The 18,960-nt window shown below is 36.3% G+C and overlaps 2 protein-coding genes across 3 annotated transcripts; one reads left to right on the top strand and one right to left on the bottom strand.

Moving 5' to 3' along the window:
- The first annotated feature begins 747 nt into the window (after positions 1-747).
- Positions 748-4,191, top strand: LOC145225044 (uncharacterized). Its single transcript, XM_080091690.1, has 6 exons — positions 748-1,016; positions 1,226-1,432; positions 2,032-2,304; positions 2,635-2,731; positions 2,933-3,072; positions 3,423-4,191. The coding sequence occupies exons 1-6, from the start codon at positions 983-985 to the stop codon at positions 3,641-3,643; spliced, it is 972 nt and encodes a 323-aa protein (XP_079947816.1). The 5' UTR covers positions 748-982; the 3' UTR covers positions 3,644-4,191.
- A 43-nt stretch (positions 4,192-4,234) lies between these two features.
- LOC145225028 (C-1-tetrahydrofolate synthase, cytoplasmic-like) lies at positions 4,235-17,841 on the bottom strand. 2 transcript variants are annotated; one of them, XM_080091680.1, is made up of 18 exons: positions 17,743-17,841; positions 14,263-14,419; positions 13,686-13,836; positions 13,189-13,400; positions 12,921-13,094; positions 12,429-12,557; positions 12,083-12,210; positions 11,388-11,596; positions 10,517-10,632; positions 10,219-10,306; positions 9,995-10,143; positions 9,696-9,920; positions 9,251-9,371; positions 8,554-8,706; positions 7,095-7,291; positions 6,695-6,882; positions 6,309-6,510; positions 4,235-5,130 (listed from the first exon to the last, which is right to left on the bottom strand). In XM_080091680.1, exons 2-18 carry the CDS (start codon positions 14,380-14,382, stop codon positions 4,888-4,890), a joined length of 2,805 nt encoding a protein of 934 aa, XP_079947806.1. In that variant the 5' UTR covers positions 14,383-14,419; positions 17,743-17,841; the 3' UTR covers positions 4,235-4,887. The 2 variants fall into 2 exon arrangements, with proteins under 2 accessions (XP_079947806.1, XP_079947800.1); XM_080091674.1 differs by having other exon boundaries at positions 17,738-17,832.
- Positions 17,842-18,960: the final 1,119 nt, after the last annotated feature.

The following is an 18,960-nucleotide window of genomic DNA, read 5'->3' as shown; positions in this document are numbered from 1 at the left end:
GCCGAGCACCGAGCATTAACGTGAGATGCTCGGTGCTCGACCAAACAGAACATTTGCAGTTTTGGCACACCCCTAGTAGATTGTAGAGCAAAATTGTCGATATATTAACTATTTAAAATTTATCACAAAACACACTCTTCTTGATTTTTAAACAAAACCTGAATTCACAAAACACGCATCTTTTGTCCTTGCTATTTTCAAATTTCAAAGGAAACAAGCTATTATTTTACAACCCATACCAGAGGGAAGCAGTTACCACATACCGACGCTCTGGAAAAGACCCAAAATGTGTTTACCGAACCTTAAGAGTTCAGTCTAGAAAGTTCACCACCGCCTACTTACTTCCAAAAACTGATAGGACTGCTAGGAATTGCTCGCTTATTAACCGTGCATAAACAGAAAAAAGTGCAGCGCAATGTTGTTCCGCTGAAATGTTATCAGCTGGAGAAATACTAACAGGCAAACGCCAAAACAAACGCTTTCATTCTCACCGAAAAACACGTTATCCCGTTGAAAAACACCTTTTTTATTGAAATAAATCACAAACAAATGTGATAACATCGTTGCTGAACAGTACGCTTGCCAACGCATTTTTTTGACTCCATTAATGTGAAGAACAATTTGTTTCAAATTTTACCTTACAATAATTTCTGTTTTTTTTTAATGTAGGTTGTTGTGCCTACATCCGGTTTCAACGGAGTTCACCTATGACGTCAATCGCGTTGCTCTTCGCACCTTTCATTTCTCCAGTTCCCGCAATTGTTACTCGTGAAACAAGTAATAATGGAGCAGTTTGTTTCCATTTTCAGAGCGACAGTGCCATGACTCGTTTGCAGCGGCAAAAATGCGCCACAGCGTGAAATGAATCAGATACTGAACACTATAAATATGGCGAAGAATCTATGCAAATTCTTAACACATCTTCAAGCAGGGTTTGAAAGGGCTGAATGGACAAATACTGGATTGCAGGACTTGATGCAAAATGATTTCTATAATTGTTGCCCTATTAAGCGCAGGTAAACCTGATATTAGTTTTTTAATTTACGTAAATTAATGGTTGACATAAAGCTTGATGGCTTTCGATTGTCAATAAATTACTGTATCAGTTGATTACTATAGGTCTAACACTTACATCAGAAATTTAGTAAGTTTCAACAAGTTTGACCAAAGGTAAACAATCAAAAAGGTTTGACTTAGTTGTGGAGCTGTAACTTTGTCTTTGAAGCTGTTTTACCGTGCTTTGGAAGTCAGACTGAGTGTCGCACTGTGCTGCACCAAATGTCGGGTGAGATATATTACAACACCTGGGAGGACGGACAAAGAAACTGTTCATGGTTGTTTGGAGATTTGGAAAAGAAACCAAACAGGATTTTGATCTTGAAATTCATCCACTTGCGATACATGCAAGGTCCGGGGCTAATATTACCCGACGGTATGCAGCACTTTATACGGAGTTTGTAGAAACTGTATAGCCTAACAAATTTTGTATTACGACAGAAAATATAACTTTCATATTTACTAATAAGCAAATTTTGAAATGCCAAAATTACTGGTTTTGAAAGTTGTGCCGTACACGCTTTTAGCCCTTCTTCCTGCTGAGAGAATGTAGGTTTGTTCAATGCGTCATATTTTTTCTAGTTGGAACCCATTTTCTGTTACCTGATGCTGTTTACTTTTTGTCTTGCTATGTGCCCCTTTGTCTCAGGCGAGTGGCGCATCGAAACAGATAAGTTTTATGAATAACAAACAAGTTTCAACTTGGCCTTGTTACTGATAAGCGACACAATTGCTGTGCACATTTCGACGTGCACATTTCGTGTTGTAGCCGTAAACTAAACCACAATGGGGGGCAGGTTCACTAAATCAAATCTGCATATTTTATTTTGATTTTTCAAACCTCGTTAGCTGCATAGCTTGAAAACGCAAAGAGAAGACATTGTAAACTATATCTATAATATATTATTAACTTTATCTTTATCTATAATACAGGCACATTTGTCGTTTTTTACCATTATAAGCCCATGCGCGCAGGAACCAGAGCTGAGGGTAAAGTGCATCGACATCTCTACACCGACAACACGGAACTACCTTGGTGTGGCGTCTACGTCTCAGCCACTTCATCGGATTCGGACGTGACGTCATCGTGCGAAAATGTAGCTAATGAATATTGTCACAACTCCATTCAAGTTAGTCAGCATTGGCCGGCAATGCTTCAGGTCACAGGAAAAAACTTGATATTCTTGGCAACCTACAGCTCTATCGATTGTGATGATTCAGCTATTTCAGTCACATCGGACGTGCCTTGTGAGTAAACCGTGACGTTACTATAGCATTTATTAGCATACATAATAGTCGATGTTATTCTATGATAAACCTCTCCGTGACGTTATGAGCTATTAGTTATATCACGCTTTGTGTGGAACTTCCACACAAGATAACTGCATGAATTTCGGTTACATTAATAAATGCTATTCAGTAACTTACGCAAGATTAAAAACAGTGCTTTAAATTTTACGTTTTTAAGGAAAGTTTAAGGTGGCTATATAGGTTGCTTAATACACACTGATTATACTCATTACAGTCATTACAGTCATTACAGTACTACACAAAATATAATAAACTTTTTCAATACAGGTGACAAAGTTGGATTCATTATGATTGGAGTGGTAACTATCCTATTTCTAGCAGTCGTTGTTTTAGCCACACTTCTTCACAAGTCCCGGAAAAACAGGTAAAATATTTGCATCAAAACTGGCTACATCTCGAAAACCTAATAAAGGTTGATAAGCAACATGGGTTAATTTTTGTGAGTACAGGCCACCTGCTGTTTAATTGTTGTAGGCTATGTGTTAAAAATAACCAGAGTTTTACAATGTATTGTAAAAATATATATTTATAAAAAATGAATTACATGTTTTTATTTTTTGGCAAGGAACATGAAATATGGCATAACGGATCGCAACGAACCGGTGTACACTTTAATAAGGTTCTATCGGAGAACTTTTGGCAAATCTGCTGAGAAAAATGCAAAACAAGGCCTAATTGCCCGTGGGGGCCTGTGTTCAAACACTGGTAAGCAAACAGACCCATTACCGCTAGAAAGTTTTTTTTTTATGAAACCAAGCTCGAAATTGATTTTATCTGCTCTGGGTAACGTCAAGGTTGTGTAATTTAAAATAAAATTTGTAGGAAAAAATATTTTGTTGAGTGCAATATGGACAAGAATCTTGTCACAAGATGATTAACTTGTTAGTAGTACGTGGTTCAAATCCAGTTCAACACAAACGTTTGGACTGAATTTAACATTCTCTAACAATGTTCAGTCGAAACTGCATTTGTAAAAAAAGTGTTCGAGAGTGAAAAAGATTTAGGCTACCCAAATTGACCACAAACCATTTAACAAAAAAATGCCTTTTTGCTAGATACTGATCAGGAAATGGTTCCAATCCCGACCAAACACCCTAAAGTCAGCATGAGCGGGGAATCGACGTATTGTGCTACAATTCAGTGTGACGTTCATAAACCAGCAGTTGAACGCGAAATGGAACCTGGAACTTCGTCGTCACATCAGTTATATGCAAACTTAGTAAAAAGCGAAAATGTTTATCTGCAACCAATAACGTCAATCACAAGTCTAAATTAAGACCTTCTAATTTGGAACAAGAAACTCGGATAGGTGCAGCGACTGCTTTTGGGTACTCAGAGCTGTCTGTTGCTAAAATCCAATTGGTGCACAGAGCTGGATTTAAGATTTACAAGGTCCCTAGTAATTAGATACAATAAAATCGTGTTTAACCTGCGTTATAATTTTTTGTCTTTTTTGGAAATGTACCGGTGTATATTTTGTGAGCTATAGTCGGTTAGTTGAGAGGACTTGAACCCGAAATGTTCTGTTTTTTTGCATTAAAAATAGTTACGTTATTCGTTTGTTTTACAACAAAAATATTCAAGAAATGCTAGTTTTCTTACAATGTCATCCCTTCAAACGTTTATTTAACAAAGTTCGTTTTTCGCAGCAAAATAAGAAAAATAATTAATTTAAACGTTGTGTTTTTCCTCAAACGTTACTAAATCTTTCCGAAAACACATGTTTATATGTTCTGCCATAATTGTATCTGGTGTGACAAACCACATAACAGAACTTTCGCAAAACACATGGCATTCCAGACAAAGTTTTTGTTAAAGAAAAATCGGGGGCCTTTTTCGATGTTGATGTACATTTCAGGATTTAAAATAAAATGCACCCAGCCGATCGTTTATTTGCATAGAATCGCTGCAAATATTTTGCTGTGGTAGAAATTACACAAAAGCAAAAAAAAAATTAGATTGCTAGCGATCAAGAAGTTTCACTCTTGTGGACGAGATAATCACATCTTCAAATGGATAGTAGCTAGATTTCACGAAAACCACAATTACTTTAGTTGAAAAAAAACGAAAGAAAGCCAAACCCAAAAAAATCAAATTAACAACGGCCAAAAAACACATTGAAACAATAGTACATGTTTGATTGCATTTGTAGTCCGCACAATAACACAAAACGTGGTGGTGATAAGGTCTTGACATGCTGGAGTGCTAGAGTCAAAAACAATACTGACTAACAATTTCGGTTCGAATACTGCGGTTGCAGAATCATTGAAATTTTAACATATACATATTACGTCTTTTACAAAAACAAAATGGTGCAATTATCCAAGGTCAAGTAACGCTTATTGCATTCACAAACGTGATTTTCTTACCCCAGTCTAGCGTTCAAGACAGGTCGTGGCTAATTGAACACTAACCTCAAAGTATAACTTTATACACATGATTTTTAACAAACACAAACTACAGGTAAACACAATTACTACTTTTGCTTTCACTTGAAACTCAATCCCGAACGTTCCACAACTAAAATAAGCCCTTCACTTCCATCGTCAGAGGATCCAAATCGATATCGTAAAAGCACGGCCGTGTGGGCAGACCTGGCATGGTGCTCATTGTGCCCACTAGCGGATACAAAAAGCCCGCACCAACGCTTGCGCGAATGTCCCGAATAGGTAACACAAATCCAATTGGTGCTCCTTTAAGCTCAGGTTTGTGTGAAAGAGATAGATGAGTCTTGGCCATGCAAATTGGCAGACCGCTGAAACCCTTTCGTGCCAAAAATAAGGAGTTTAAATCTGCATCTTATCAGGTATTTTATTTTGAACCAACATTTCCAAAACGCTTGAAAATTCCTTATTTATTGTCCCCAAACTGAAACGTTAAGAAGTGCCTAGGCGTAAACATAACTTAAATCAACAAAATTTCAGCTCTTCCGGCAGTTTTTTTTTACTTAAAGAATGTTAAGGTATGTTGCAAACAAACCGACCTTTTATATTCACGAATCACGATTACTAAAAAGTCAAGATTTGATGAAAATTAATTAGCTTGAGGATTGTAAATACATTTGATTTCGAATACTATTGTACACAATGAAGCTTTTTAGCAGTGGTTCTCCACCGGGGGTCCGAAAAGCGTTTTCAGGGGGTACGCGACTACTTCTTAATTCGAACAACAATATTGATAAATCGCGTTTTAAAATAAACGCTTCGGCGTTTTGAAAAGCATAAAACTTGTTTAAAAATATTCTTCGTAAGCGACAAATTAAAATGCATGGTAATATAAAACAACGTCACACCACAATGCAATGGGTCTTTCTTGTTGATTCCCGACGTCGAAACCCAAACAAAGTGATTAAAATTTGGTTCTTAGTACGAACATGATTGGTATTTTATGCACTATGTTATGGTTGCTTGTTAATAAGGTCCGCAATCAGATTACAGCTTTGAAAAGGGTCCGCAAAGGCAAAAAGATTGAGAACCAAAGCTATACACAGGGTTGCCATACCGTCCTTATTTCTAGGAATTGTCCTTATTTTGAAGGGCATGTCTTCGAAAAATGTTTTTGACGTGAGTCTTATTTTGGCTTATTTTCAACAATTATAAGTGAAATCCCTGCTACAAATGGAAGTAAATCAACATCCTAGCTGTCGCGAGATGCACGAAATATTTTCTACAAACAAAGATTTGCTGGAGCAGATTTTTTCTGGCAAAACATAAGGCATTTGACATGTCAAAGCTCAGACAAATGCAAAGATTTGTTTAAAAACGTTTATTTTTTTTGAAAAATTTAATTTTTTGGTTGTCCTTATTTTGGGATCTTGTCGATGGCAACCGTGACTACAAATAATTTTGCACCGATTTTAAGCAACAGCGATTGGTAAAATTCGTTTTCCGTGCTATAGTGCTAAATATTATTGCCGGTGTATAAACGGTTCATAGACTCACCTGTCTAGTGTACAGTTCAACTTTCTCGGCTGCTTCCGGAAGCAGTTCAATACCATCCGCCCCATAAATCTTTTGCGCTATGATTTCTATCTTCTCCTTGATGGGCAAATCGAGCTGATAAAGAAATTGGAACGTGCTGGGTGATTCAGTTGCCTTGACGACGGCTTTGGCTAAATCAACCGCACCAGCGCCACCATGCGACCTAAAATAAAACAACAAAAACTTTAAGCACAAAAAGATAAAATCATCGTTTTCTTTTTGGAAAAGTATTTTTTTGCGTTCGAATATTTGCAGGTTAATGAAAAAAAAAAAACTGTTTTCGATTGAAGCTTTTTCACGACATAACCAAATTGCCTGACGCAGATCTTTTGATTAAAGCGTCTTACCAGTGACTGGCACAGACCGCGTCGATTGCTCCACTTTCCCTGGCAAGTCGCAGTGCCAGCTCAATCTCAGCATCGGAATCTGTGGCAAATTTGTTAAGTGCAAAAACTACAGGGACGCCAAAGAATCGTGCGTTCTCAATCTGTTTTCGTGGATTGGAGAAACCAGCCTCCAACAACTCTAAGTTTTCCTTCACAAAAATATTTCGGAGTTAGACAGCAAATACTATAAGGTTATATTCATCAAATGAAACCAAAATCTGACGAGAATATTGAATACATTTTAGTTGCACTGATAATAAAGCTGCAATGGTTAAAACTCGTAATTTAAATATTTTGCAGTTTAATTTTGATCCGGCCAAGTTTATTTGCGAGTATTGCGTTCCTAACTTTTTTCACATACCTCCGAATATTCCTTGGCAAGTGGCATACCAGCCACTACTGTTGGGCCACCACCGTGCATCTTAATGGCTCGTACGGTTGCCACAAGAACAACTGCACTTGGAATGAGACCAGAGCGACGGCATTTAATGTTAAAGAATTTTTCCATCCCGATATCGGCACCGAATCCTGCCTCTGTTACGACAAAACCGTCCTGACCTAAGAAATCGAGGAAAAGTCAGACATGGGACAATTCGTATTCGTTTTTAAATGCGCTTGAATACAAGTTTACCGCCATCGTGTTATATTCGAATGATTTTAGCCTTGGATATTGCACAAATCGGTTTGATTAGTTGATGTGAATATTTGTATTACCAATCCATGAATATAAAAGATTATGAAAAGCTAATGACATTCAAATACAATCGAGTTTTTGTCGGATAACATAAGAATTCTAAAAATCCGACAGATGACTGCATTTTTACGAATATAATTTCATTCGTTTTGATGCAACATAAATGCAATTGTGGTGTAAAACAGGCAACATTAAGTTGTTTTCAGCACATGACATCAGGTAAAGCGTTACAAGTTAAGAAATTAAACATCTTGTGTAAGTTGGGAAATAGCCATGGTGAACAGAGATTTAATATTTTTTGCCAGAAACAATCTGTTCCAGATATTCCTTGTTCGTAGATAATATTTCTCGCATCTCACGACAGATCATATCTAGGTTTACTTTGATAGCAGCAGGGATTTGACTCGTACGTTGAAAATAACACAACTCAAGTCAAAAACAAGGACATTTCTTAGAGATAAGAACAATTAAGTTTTCCAAGACATTGCCCTTCAAAATAAGGATAAATCTGAGAAATAAGGACGGTATGGCAACCCTGAATATAACATTCATGTTCAAAAGCTTTGAATTTTTTTTCATTTCTTATGTGTTCATGATTAAAAATGATCAATTCGTTACATTAGAGTACAGGTAAAATTTCGGAACTTTATGATAGTATAAAAAATAGTATAACCATTCGTGACTACAAAAAACTAAAACTTTTAATTCGAATTGCTGTGTCATAAAAGTAAGTAGTTATTTACGAATACAAATACAATCCAAGTTTTATTCTCATTGTCTGCTACTTACACCAACAAAACCAATCGCGAATACAAATAGTTAGAGCTATCGACTCAAATTGCTGGATCTCAAAGAGTAGGTAATTATTCATAAATACAAACATATATATGCTTGGGTTATTCGAAAAATGTTCGAATTGCTGGTCGTTGTACTTTGGTCAACTTTTCAACAATATGAATGCTCGAACTGCTTCATTCCAATACAATTCAAATTGCTGTCACCTTAGGAAAGTATTTATGAACTCGAATACAGCTCTACATTCGTATTTCAATGCAGTAAGCATGTGCTTAACCTCAAACCATTTTTCACGTCAGGTAAAAACAGTAAGGCAAATAGCACATCCCACCTGTAAGTTTTAGAGCAATCATATCAGCAAGAATTGAAGAGTTTCCATGTGCAATGTTGGCAAACGGACCAGCGTGGACAAACACAGGAGTCCCTTCCAACGTCTGCATGAGGTTGGGTTGAATTGCATCCCGCATAAGAACAGTCAACGCCCCTGTAACCAAACTATCATAGAATAAAACTGGCACAGAAGTTTAAAACAGTTTAGCAGAAAGCAAAAAATTAATGAGCAAGGTGGAAGGTATAAACTCGTGTATAAGCCAGCTGAAAAACTTTTGTCACCTAAGGAATCTCCCGCAAACAATAGAATGTAAAAAAGAAAGATTCTTGCTTCTTATCAGTAGTATATTTAGACTGTTTCATGAAGAACAGGTACAAAGCATAAATCATTTCTTTAAAAACAGAAATATATATTTCGCCTTGAATACACAGGCATCATCAGTTTCTGTAAAAAAGCAGACACGTGGTGGACTGTCGATATAAAGTGATAAAAAAATAAAAAAGGCAGCAGTGAAAAATTGCACTTAGCTGTGTTGCACGATTAATAAATATTTATAATTTTTAATAGATTGGAATTTTTACTTTGGAAATGACATAGTAAGCCTTCCTCGTCATGTAAACTTATTCTAATAATTTAAACTGGTGCATAAAAAGTTTAATTACCCGATTGGTAAAGTTGTTTGGTTTTCAGTGTTTACCTGTGGCGCCAATATCATCGCAAGTAACAGGATTCCCCGCTCGATCAGTTGCCACAACCATTTTCCCCAACCTTTCTCTCATGTCTTCAACACTTGTTGTTAATGCAAGTACTGCCATGACCTGTTTTTGAAAGAAACATGTAAGTGTTGAACAATTGGGCACTTAGAAGATTATCTGCAATATTACAAACCGCTGTAGGAAATCGCGATGATACAAACAAGTTAAAATAGAAAGAAAGCAAGAACAATTCTTAAAATAAATCAAATTTTTGACGATTTAGGCACAATTATTTTATTCGTATAAAAAAGGCCAACATGTGCAGTTGAGTATTATTACTCAACCACGGGTGACCACCAATAAGTTGCTCAAATACAAACGCAATAAAATATGTAAAAAAGTTGCAAAATAAGATAAATCGAATGATGATACAGAAATAGTCCTTACCTCGCTCGCCACGGTGATGTCAAACTGGGTCGATCTTTCTTTTCCCTTTTCTGTTACAGACTGACCTACTGTGATCTTGCGAAGAAAGCGGTCATTTGTGTCAATGACACGTTGCCACGTGATTGTGTCGGGATCGATGTCCAGTCGAGCAAACCTGGACACTTCATCAGGGGTCAGTCTATTTGGGTCGCGTTCTAAAATTCCAAGTTTTTCCAATCTCCTGATCTTAAGCAAAAAACTTGGTATTGTAGGATAGTTTGCAAGACATTGCTTGATTTGTGAAGCATTAATAAAGGCACCTGAATATCAGAAAACTGCCGAACACCCTTCTTTGATGGCACAAGCCTTGAATATAGTGCTTTGTTTTTTTGTGTACTTTCATGAAACATTCTAGCATCAATGGCAGCAGCTAGCAGATTGTTTGCGGCAGTGATGGCATGGATATCACCTGGCCCGAATCAAATAAACCATCACACAGAAGATAAAGAAACAAATCAAAACCATTTAAACGAATTAAGCAAACCTGTCAAATGAAGGTTAAACTCATCCATGGGAATGACTTGCGAGTAACCACCTCCTGCTGCACCTCCCTTGATGCCGAAAGTCGGACCCTGTTAACAAAGAATAATAACAATTCTGGTATCGTTTGGCACTTGGTTTTTATATTTTTCATTTTAGTAAATGATTTCCATTTTAGTTAATGATAGCAATGAGCATTATTGGCCAATAAACAAGTCACAAACCTTTATAAACTCGGAAAAAAACAAGAAAGAGAAATAAAAAGTTAAGAACAAAAAAATGAAAACACACTTAAAACCTACTTGGGAAGGTTGTCTTACACAGGCAAAAATATTCTTCTTAAGGTGAGCACCTATTGCTTGTGCCAATCCAATTGTTGTGGTGCTTTTGCCTTCACCCAGTGGGGTTGGTGTGATTCCTGCATAACACACTAAAATTAGGCAATAAATTCTTTTCAAAAGCCAAACAATTTTAAAGTTAGCACCATATCAGTGCATTAAAAGGTATTATTTCTGACCTACAGAGCCTGCAAATTAATAATAAATGTTTAGGGTTAAAAGGGCAATTATTACTCCAACTTTAAATGCTTTCAAATACTAAGCATAGTACCATAAAGATATGTAGTATTTTTCAAATTTCATGTTTGGGAGCATGTAAGTAAGCCAAGTCAAAATTCATAAGGCACAACTTAGAGGTATCGACTCAAAAGATACAAATCAATAATTTCCGGAAACTAGAATTAGTCTAAACTACTTTTCTTTTGTGTCATGACACATTTACATTTGAGTTCAGACAGGGAGTTAATAAACACTAGTTTTATAATAGGTTTGGAAAATTATTTATTAATGCAAGCAAACTCATTGCAATTAGAAAAGTATATTAGCATAGTTAGCCAGGTTTTGGTGTGGGTCTTATTAAGGGTCTAGCAAAGATGCTGCAATGCGTTATTGAAACCATTTTCTAAAAGTAAATTTATTGAACATTCTATTGTGCAAATTATGTGGTGTCAGCATTTCTTCATGAACCACTTAGTGCCAACTACACAAAGCTGGTGTTTGCTTAGCAAGCAGCTTGGTTTAAAATGTCCAATGAGTAACTTTATCTAGGTCGAGTGGCAATCCTTACTTTAATTGTTACCACTACATCTGACTTTTTTAATGAACGATATCTTACCAGTGACAACCACATATTTTCCATTTGCTTTGTCTTTTAACCTTTCCAACACTGATAGCGAAACTTTAGCTTTTTTCTTGCCATACAGATTTACTTCACTGGGTAACAGTCCAATTTCATTTGCTAGTTCACCAACATCTTTTGGTTTTTGTGCACTGGCTATTGCAATGTCACTAGGTACTGGTGTCAGCAAGTTCAATTTCAGATAACTGCACAAAATGATTGCACTGATTCAAGGAATTTTCATGATCTAGCAACACACACACACACACACACACACACACATATATATATATATATATATTGTAAAATTAGTGTACTTCATATAACTTAATTAAAGACATTAATTTTTTTCAAAGGAAAATGTATAATTTTAAAAAAATGTGCTTTTAAACTTGAACTATTTCATACAAGTAGATGACGTAAACAATAAGATCCTAATCAGCCATTCTTAGGTACTTAATACGAAGAGAAATACTGCTGTAGGTTTTCTGCAAATAAAACAATGTTGCTTGACATACTTTCCCACGCCAAAGTGTTTTTCTCAAAAAAAAAAGAAAAGTGGTAAAATTTATTCTAGTATGCCAAGTGTCTTTACAAACAACACTGTATATACTTGAAATAAATTGACACCGATCACTGACACAATAAAAAGTTTCAGTACAAATGGTCACACATTTTTTGCCCACATTTACCGTATATTCCAGTTTGTAACCAGCTTTTTTTTCAGATGCCTTTTTGCAGATTCGACAGTGTTTTGCATCAGCATGGCAACAGTCATAGGCCCAACGCCACCAGGTACTGGAGTTAACCATGAAGCAATCTAAAAAACATTTACTTTAATCCAAAAACTTACGTTGTTCACACTAATTGTAGTATTTACTACTTACATATTTATCATGTTATATACATTGAAATTGAATAAAGACTGTTTAAGAGCAGATAACATTCATGTAATATATAAAAACATTAGGAATCACAGACCATTTTAAATTTGCATCAAATTCAATTTAAGAAGATGGTTTTGTAACAAAAACTTACAGAGGAAGCACCTTCATGATCAACATCTCCTACAAGTCTTTGACCACACTTTTTTGTTGCATCTGGAATTGGGTTAATGCCACAATCAATCACCACCGCACCAGGTTTTAACCAGTCAGCTTTGACCATCTAAAAATGTACATTGACAAATGTAAGTAATATATCTCAACAAAACACTACTGTTAATTTATCCTCCCTAGTTTTTTGTAAGCTTAACCACAAACTATGCTTTAAAAAAAACTGAAAGGCAAACACTGATTTTGGTTCAAATGTCTTTCAAATCTGGCCTTCTGTAAATTGATGAGTTTGAGTTTACTACTGTAAGGTAGTGCAAATCGTATTGTCGCATATGTACCAGTACACTTGCAGTCAACTTCAGGTATGCACACACTTTGATAATTCAATTTTGGATATGTGTGATTTTTTATATCTGCAGTCTAGAAATATATTGGTGATGCTAAGGTACAACACAAAACAAAGAAATCTGGTTACCTCTTGTTGCCTAGCAGCAACAACTAGTATGTCAGCTTGTTTTGTGATGGAAGGTAGATTAGAAGTTTTGGAATGACAAACTGTGACTGTGGCATCATTCCATTTTAAAAGTTCTGCTATTGGTGAACCAACAATCCTGCTTCTGCCAATAACTACTGCAGATTTTCCTTTTATCTGGCAACAATATTTAATGTAATTTATTACTCCCTTTTCTCATTTTTTCATCATTTTCACTGGTATTTAAACTCTTAGTACATCATAAATATACCTCCATTCCAGTACTCTTTATCAACTCAAGACAACCTCTAGGTGTACATGGTAAAAAAACTTCTGTATCCAATATACCATGACACAACTTCCCAGCATTATCATTGTGCAAGCCATCTACATCCTTGCTAGGCAGAATACAGCTTATTGCCAAATTAACATCTATTGGATCATTGCTATCAAAAGGTAGTTGAACAATGATCCCATGAATACCTTAAAAGAAGAAGTTATTGGACCTCACCATATATATTTATAGTTAAGTCAACAGCCTGTTATTGTTCACTTCACAGCTGCCAAAAAGTATCTAGCACAAATGCCTTATGTTTAAAAGATAGTGGGTTGGATTCTGTTTCCACCACTTGTGTTTCCCTCAGCAAGAAACTTGAGCAAATTAGCTCCAATCCTGTGAAACCCCTTTAGATTAAACCACAAAATGTCTGGATAAAACAACCAAAGAATCACAGACTGTGATTCACAGTAGTACATATTAAAAAAAACCTTCATCTTTGTTGAGTCTGTTTATTTCATCAGCTAGTTCTGCTTGTTGGACATTCTTTGGGAGTTGAACATGACACACATTTATGCCAATTTCCTGCCCTGCTTTTACTTTCATACGAATGTAGACTTTAGAATCTTCTTTGCTACCAACCTTAATGATAAAAAAGTTCATGATACACATATTGAAGCATCAGTAAAATTCTCATAAAAGTTATACAAAGGTGATTTTGTATTCCATATGCTCCAATTATCCAATAATATTAATTCAATATAATACTCTAATGTAGTTGGTATGTTTTTTGAGTGAGTAAAGTGTAAATGGCAAGATAACAAAATGAAACAATAGATACTTTACCTCAGTGGTTCTCAAACTTTTTTATTGTCGGGGCCAAATGGTATTTTTTAAGTGCATAGGGAGCCGCAAAAAAATAAAACCTTGAGAAAATCACTAAAGATTATTACTTTAAAAGCTAAAATAGCAATGTTTGGTAGTTTCTTAGGTCTTGTGTGAGCCGCAAAATAAGTAGTTGAGAGCCGCATGCGGCCCGAAAACTGAGTTTGAGAACCACTGCTTTACCTGAACAATTGCTAGTCCTGGCGTAAATTTTGGAAACTTTTTTTTAATCTCATTCACTTCGAAAGACAATTTCTTTCGCAAATCTGCTGCAATTGCTTTGCCATCCAGTTTTTGAGCCATTTTTATGACAGCTTCTATATGGTATTTTTTGAAGCACCTAAAGCAATGATAGAAAAATGCATTTAAGTTCAAACATGTCAGAAACTCATTGAAATTTGCATTGAAAGAAAATTATAAAAACAAACGGTTGATTGTAAACAGGAACAAATGTGCATGCAATAAAATTCATATGAATTTCATTTGATATTTGTCAACATTGTCTGAGAATTTCAACAAAAATAGAAAAAAAGCAATGGCTGGTTTTGGCTCACCCTGTTGTACTTTTTAAAGCAAAATAAGGTACAACTAGAAGGGTGACTTAGCACATATTGCCCTTGCATATACACTATAACCTATTTTAAAACATTGATATATTTCCTATGCTTATTTTATATTGGGTCCCATACCATCCACTGTCTTTTATAACCCTACTTGTTTCTGCAAACAGAAACTCATGGGTCCCCACACATGCAAAGTTGTAGACCAGTGGTTCTCAACCTTTTTCCCTTCGCGGACCCTTTTCGGGGCTGTAATCTAATTGCGGACACCTTAGAAGTTTTAGGTATTTTTGTCCATTTTTATTAACAAGCAACCAAAACATGGTGCATAAAGTTACAACCACGTTCGGTCCAGGACCAAAATTTTAATCCCTTTTTCTGGGTTACGACATCGGGAATCAACAAGAAATAGCCATTACAGTGAATGTGACGTTGTTTTCCACTAACAAGTTACGTCTGATACATCACAATGGGGTTTAGATGTCATAATGCACCATGGTTTGTTGTCTACGAAGAATGTTTTCAAACAAGTTTCATTCTATTTTTTAAACGCCAAAGCGTTTTTTTTTCAAATCACGATTTATTAAATCATTCTGCGTTAATTAAAAAGTTGTCGCGGAACCCCTGAAAACGCTTGGCGGACCCCCGGTTGAGAACCACTGTTGTAGACAATGCATTTCAAGAGATAACCATGTGAATGTTTAGTGTTGCAAGGCAAAACGCAGTGATCGGCACTGGGCTTAAATAATAATACTATGTACAGTAGAAACTATATTAATTTAGATTCACCCCAGATATTGTTTGAAGTATGTCCTACTCAACGTCCTTTTTCAAAGAAACGAATGAGTAAGTAGTGGCATAATGGGGTAAAACAAAAAATGAATAGCAAATTCTACAAGCTGTCCAATTTTCATTCAATTCGAACATTGTGAAAAGGGTTATACATTTTAGAGATTAGTTGGTTAAGTTGTGGTGCTACAGGACAAAACATAACATTTGAGGACTTAGTATGTTCAAGAAACTTTGCAAATTTCATATAATTAGGACGTTTTTTAAAAGTTCATTTTCGGGGACTAGTTTGAGTAAATGTTGGGGCTACAAGGTAAAACACATCAATTGAAACCTACAAATAGCATAGTCCACATACTACCCAAATTTTATCCAATCCCGACACTGTTTTAAAAGCTTACCCATTTTAGGGGGCTAGTAGGGTAACTAATGGGGTCCAGCACACGAACTAATAAAGATATGAAACCTCAATGACTCAATCAATAGTACTGCAAAATTTCAGCCCAATCCGCCAACGCTTAAAATTTCGACCACTAGAGGTGTTTTGAGCAACAACCGTTAATGTTTCTGACGTCATAGGGCTGTTAACAACCCCCTAACTGCCACGGCACAAAAACGTTCACCAAGCAATCCACAAAGTCATAAACGAGTAACATACAACTGCTTGCCCTTGTAACACTATTGAGCAACAGAAATCTTTCGGTCATGGTGCCCAGTAACATACAAATACGTTTTACACTTTGGGGGCTTGTGGGGTAAATGTTAGGGCTACGGGGTTGAACACACCAATCGACATCTATAAATGACATACTCTACAAGCTATCCAAATTTCAGCCAATTCTGACACTGTTCACAAACTCACTCATTTTAGGGGGCTAGCGGGGTAAATACTAGGGTTATTTGGACAAACAAAGTGGGATGTACATCTACATAAGTTTATCTACCATCTGTATAAGTTTCAGCCACATCCATCAAACATTTGATGGAACAACGAGTCGGACAAATTTTGGAAAGAAACTAACCCAATTTAGGGGGCTAGCGTGGTAAATACTGGGGTTATCAACAAAAACAAAGTGGGATGCACATCTACATAACTATTTCTACCATCTCTGTAAATTTCATCAAAATCCATCAAACATTTGATGGAAAAACGAGTCGGACAAACTTTGGGAAGAAAATACCCCATTTTAGGGGGCTAGCGTGGTAAATACTGGGGTTATCAACAAAAACAAAGTGGGATGCACATCTACATAACTATTTCTACCATCTCTGTAAATTTCATCAAAATCCATCAAACATTTGATGGAAAAACGAGTCGGACAAACTTTGGGAAGAAAATACCCCATTTTAGGGGGCTAGCGTGGTAAATACTGGGGTTATCAACAAAAACAAAGTGGGATGCACATCTACATAACTATATCTACCATCTGTGTAAATTTCAGCCAAATCCATCAAACATTTGATGGAAAAACGAGTCGGACAAACTTTGGGGAGAAGAAAACAAAAGAAAAACAAACAAAAACAATTTGAGTAAAATCAATATGTGTCCCCTTCAGGGAAGGTGACCCATAATAAACCTCTTAAACTGAACCAGATTGGACCCCAAAATTGTCCAGGTTTGGTGGAGATCTGGTTAAACCAATGTCATTTTTGGTGGTTAATCAGTACAAATCAGTAACTACCCAAGTATCGATAGAATTAAAAAGAACACAAATTTGTGGATGCATGAAACCAGGGTTGCCACCGACATGGACCACAAAATAAGGACAACCAAAAAATTAAATTTTCATACAAAAGAAAAAAACATGTTTGAACAAATCTTTGCATTAATACAAGGCATGATGTGTCACATGCGATATTTTTTGTCAGACACAATCGGTTCGAGCACCACCTTTCATAAAAAATACTTCATGCAGCTCATGACAACTCAGGATTTGGTTTACTTAAGGATAATAATAAGGACAATACAATTTTCCTTGATATTGCCTTTCAAAATAAGGACCAATCTTAGAAATAAGGACGCAATGGCAACCCTGATGTAATGCTGGAATTTGAGTGCCTAAACTTCATTTGGCTGTAACGTCATATGCTTAGTATTAATGACGGTCAGTAAACAGAGAGTTAACACGCTACATAATGTTATAAACAATGAAATAAAATCATTGCAGCGTAAGAAGTAACCAGCAGTGAAGCAGTTGCTAAAAACCAACACTTACAAAAATGTAACAAAGTAATCAATAATTAAAACAAAATACTAAGAGATTATAAACATACGGATTATCAAAGAATGTTAAATGTTACGACTACACCTTACGACACGCGGGTCTGGTGTACTGTTGCGCTTGGTCAAGAAAGTACACCGGGTTTCACAAAATCCATACTCGCCCATGTGTAGTTGCTGCATTCACGGTTGGTTGCACCCAAAGGCGCACAGTAGGTGTCACCGCCACCTTGAGTTTTCAAAGCATTGTGGCCAGATATTTTGGTATATTTGCAGCGGTTTTGTGCAAAAAGTCTTCAAATCTGACGAAAATGAAAAAAAAAATACTTTTTCTTTTGAAAACAATATAGCAGTATGATAGCGAAACTTGCTACAAAACTCCAACCAGTGCCTAATTGTTTATGAAGTCAATTACATGATTGTTTGTAGCTGACAGCCAATGATTAGGTACAATGCTACATATCCATTTTTTGTTTTTGACGAACGATGTATTTGGACCTTGCACAACCGTGGATTTTAGTTTAAAAAATTAAGGGCCGTTTTTGTTATTCACGGAGCAACCAAAACGCGAAGCGCCAGACTATCCGTTAAGATGAACATTAATTCACAACTGGGATCAGCCCTGAAGCGTCCCCAACAACGAAGCTGACATGTGCAGCATACGAAGCAGACAACGGTGCTTGTAAAAGACTTTCGACGGCTTCATCACTCCGTCTGTGCAGCTAAGTTGGTAGAGCACGAGTCCCGGTAGAGCAGTTGGGAGAGCACGAGATTGCCATGACCAGCTGTTTTGGTTTAACGCGTATATAGTTCAGCTGCTAACATCGGCACAAGGCATTGTTTCACATTTCTTTTTGAAAAGATAAGTTTAAGACCGAAAAATTAGAGAAACAGTCACAACATTTAGACTTTGTACCCGAATAGCTGTATAAATATGCTTCTTCCGCCACTGAGTGCAAAGATTTCCCCGAAATTCCTCTTCCGCCACTGAGTGCAAAGATTTTCCACCAGTTGTATTGTGACGTAACAATACTACCTATGTAAAAAACAAAGTGACCGCAAACTGGAATTTATAAAGCAGTTTTGCGTCAATAAATAGGTCTGGGAATTGGTAGGAATCCAAAGTCCGGGACACTTCCGGTAACCAAATCCGGGACTGTCCTGGCTGAACCGATGTCATAGATATAGCCGAAAAGCGACGGATTGAACTAAAGCATTGTAGGTGTGGGAGAAAGTTTTGTAATTTAAACCACCTAAATAAAAAGTAGCTATTTAAAAAGGCTGTTTATGCGATTTGTGTGGTTATGACAA

The sequence above is a fragment of the Phallusia mammillata genome, chromosome 1 (genome assembly GCF_965637545.1).
Source record: "Phallusia mammillata chromosome 1, kaPhaMamm4.hap1.1, whole genome shotgun sequence".
In the NCBI taxonomy this organism is placed as follows: Eukaryota; Metazoa; Chordata; class Ascidiacea; order Phlebobranchia; family Ascidiidae; genus Phallusia; species Phallusia mammillata.
Note: the sequence above shows the minus strand (reverse complement) of the source record. Positions and strands in the feature narration are given on the sequence as shown.

Bases quoted from the DNA above. Each gene is read 5' to 3' on its own strand.
- LOC145225044 (XM_080091690.1), top strand. From the start codon at position 983: ATGATTTCTATAATTGTTGCCCTATTAAGCGCAG. The intron at 1,433-2,031 runs GTATGCAGCACT...CCATGCGCGCAG, and splicing joins GGGGCTAATATTACCCGACG to GAACCAGAGCTGAGGGTAAA. The intron at 3,073-3,422 runs GTAAGCAAACAG...CCTTTTTGCTAG, and splicing joins GGGCCTGTGTTCAAACACTG to ATACTGATCAGGAAATGGTT.
- LOC145225028 (XM_080091674.1), bottom strand. From the start codon at position 17,832: ATGCAGCAACTACACATGGGCGAGTATGGATTTTGTGAAACCCGGTGT. The intron at 13,095-13,188 runs GTATATTTATGA...TATTGTTGCCAG, and splicing joins TAAAGAGTACTGGAATGGAG to ATAAAAGGAAAATCTGCAGT. The intron at 7,292-8,553 runs GTGGGATGTGCT...TCGATTTCTTAG, and splicing joins GATTGCTCTAAAACTTACAG to GTCAGGACGGTTTTGTCGTA.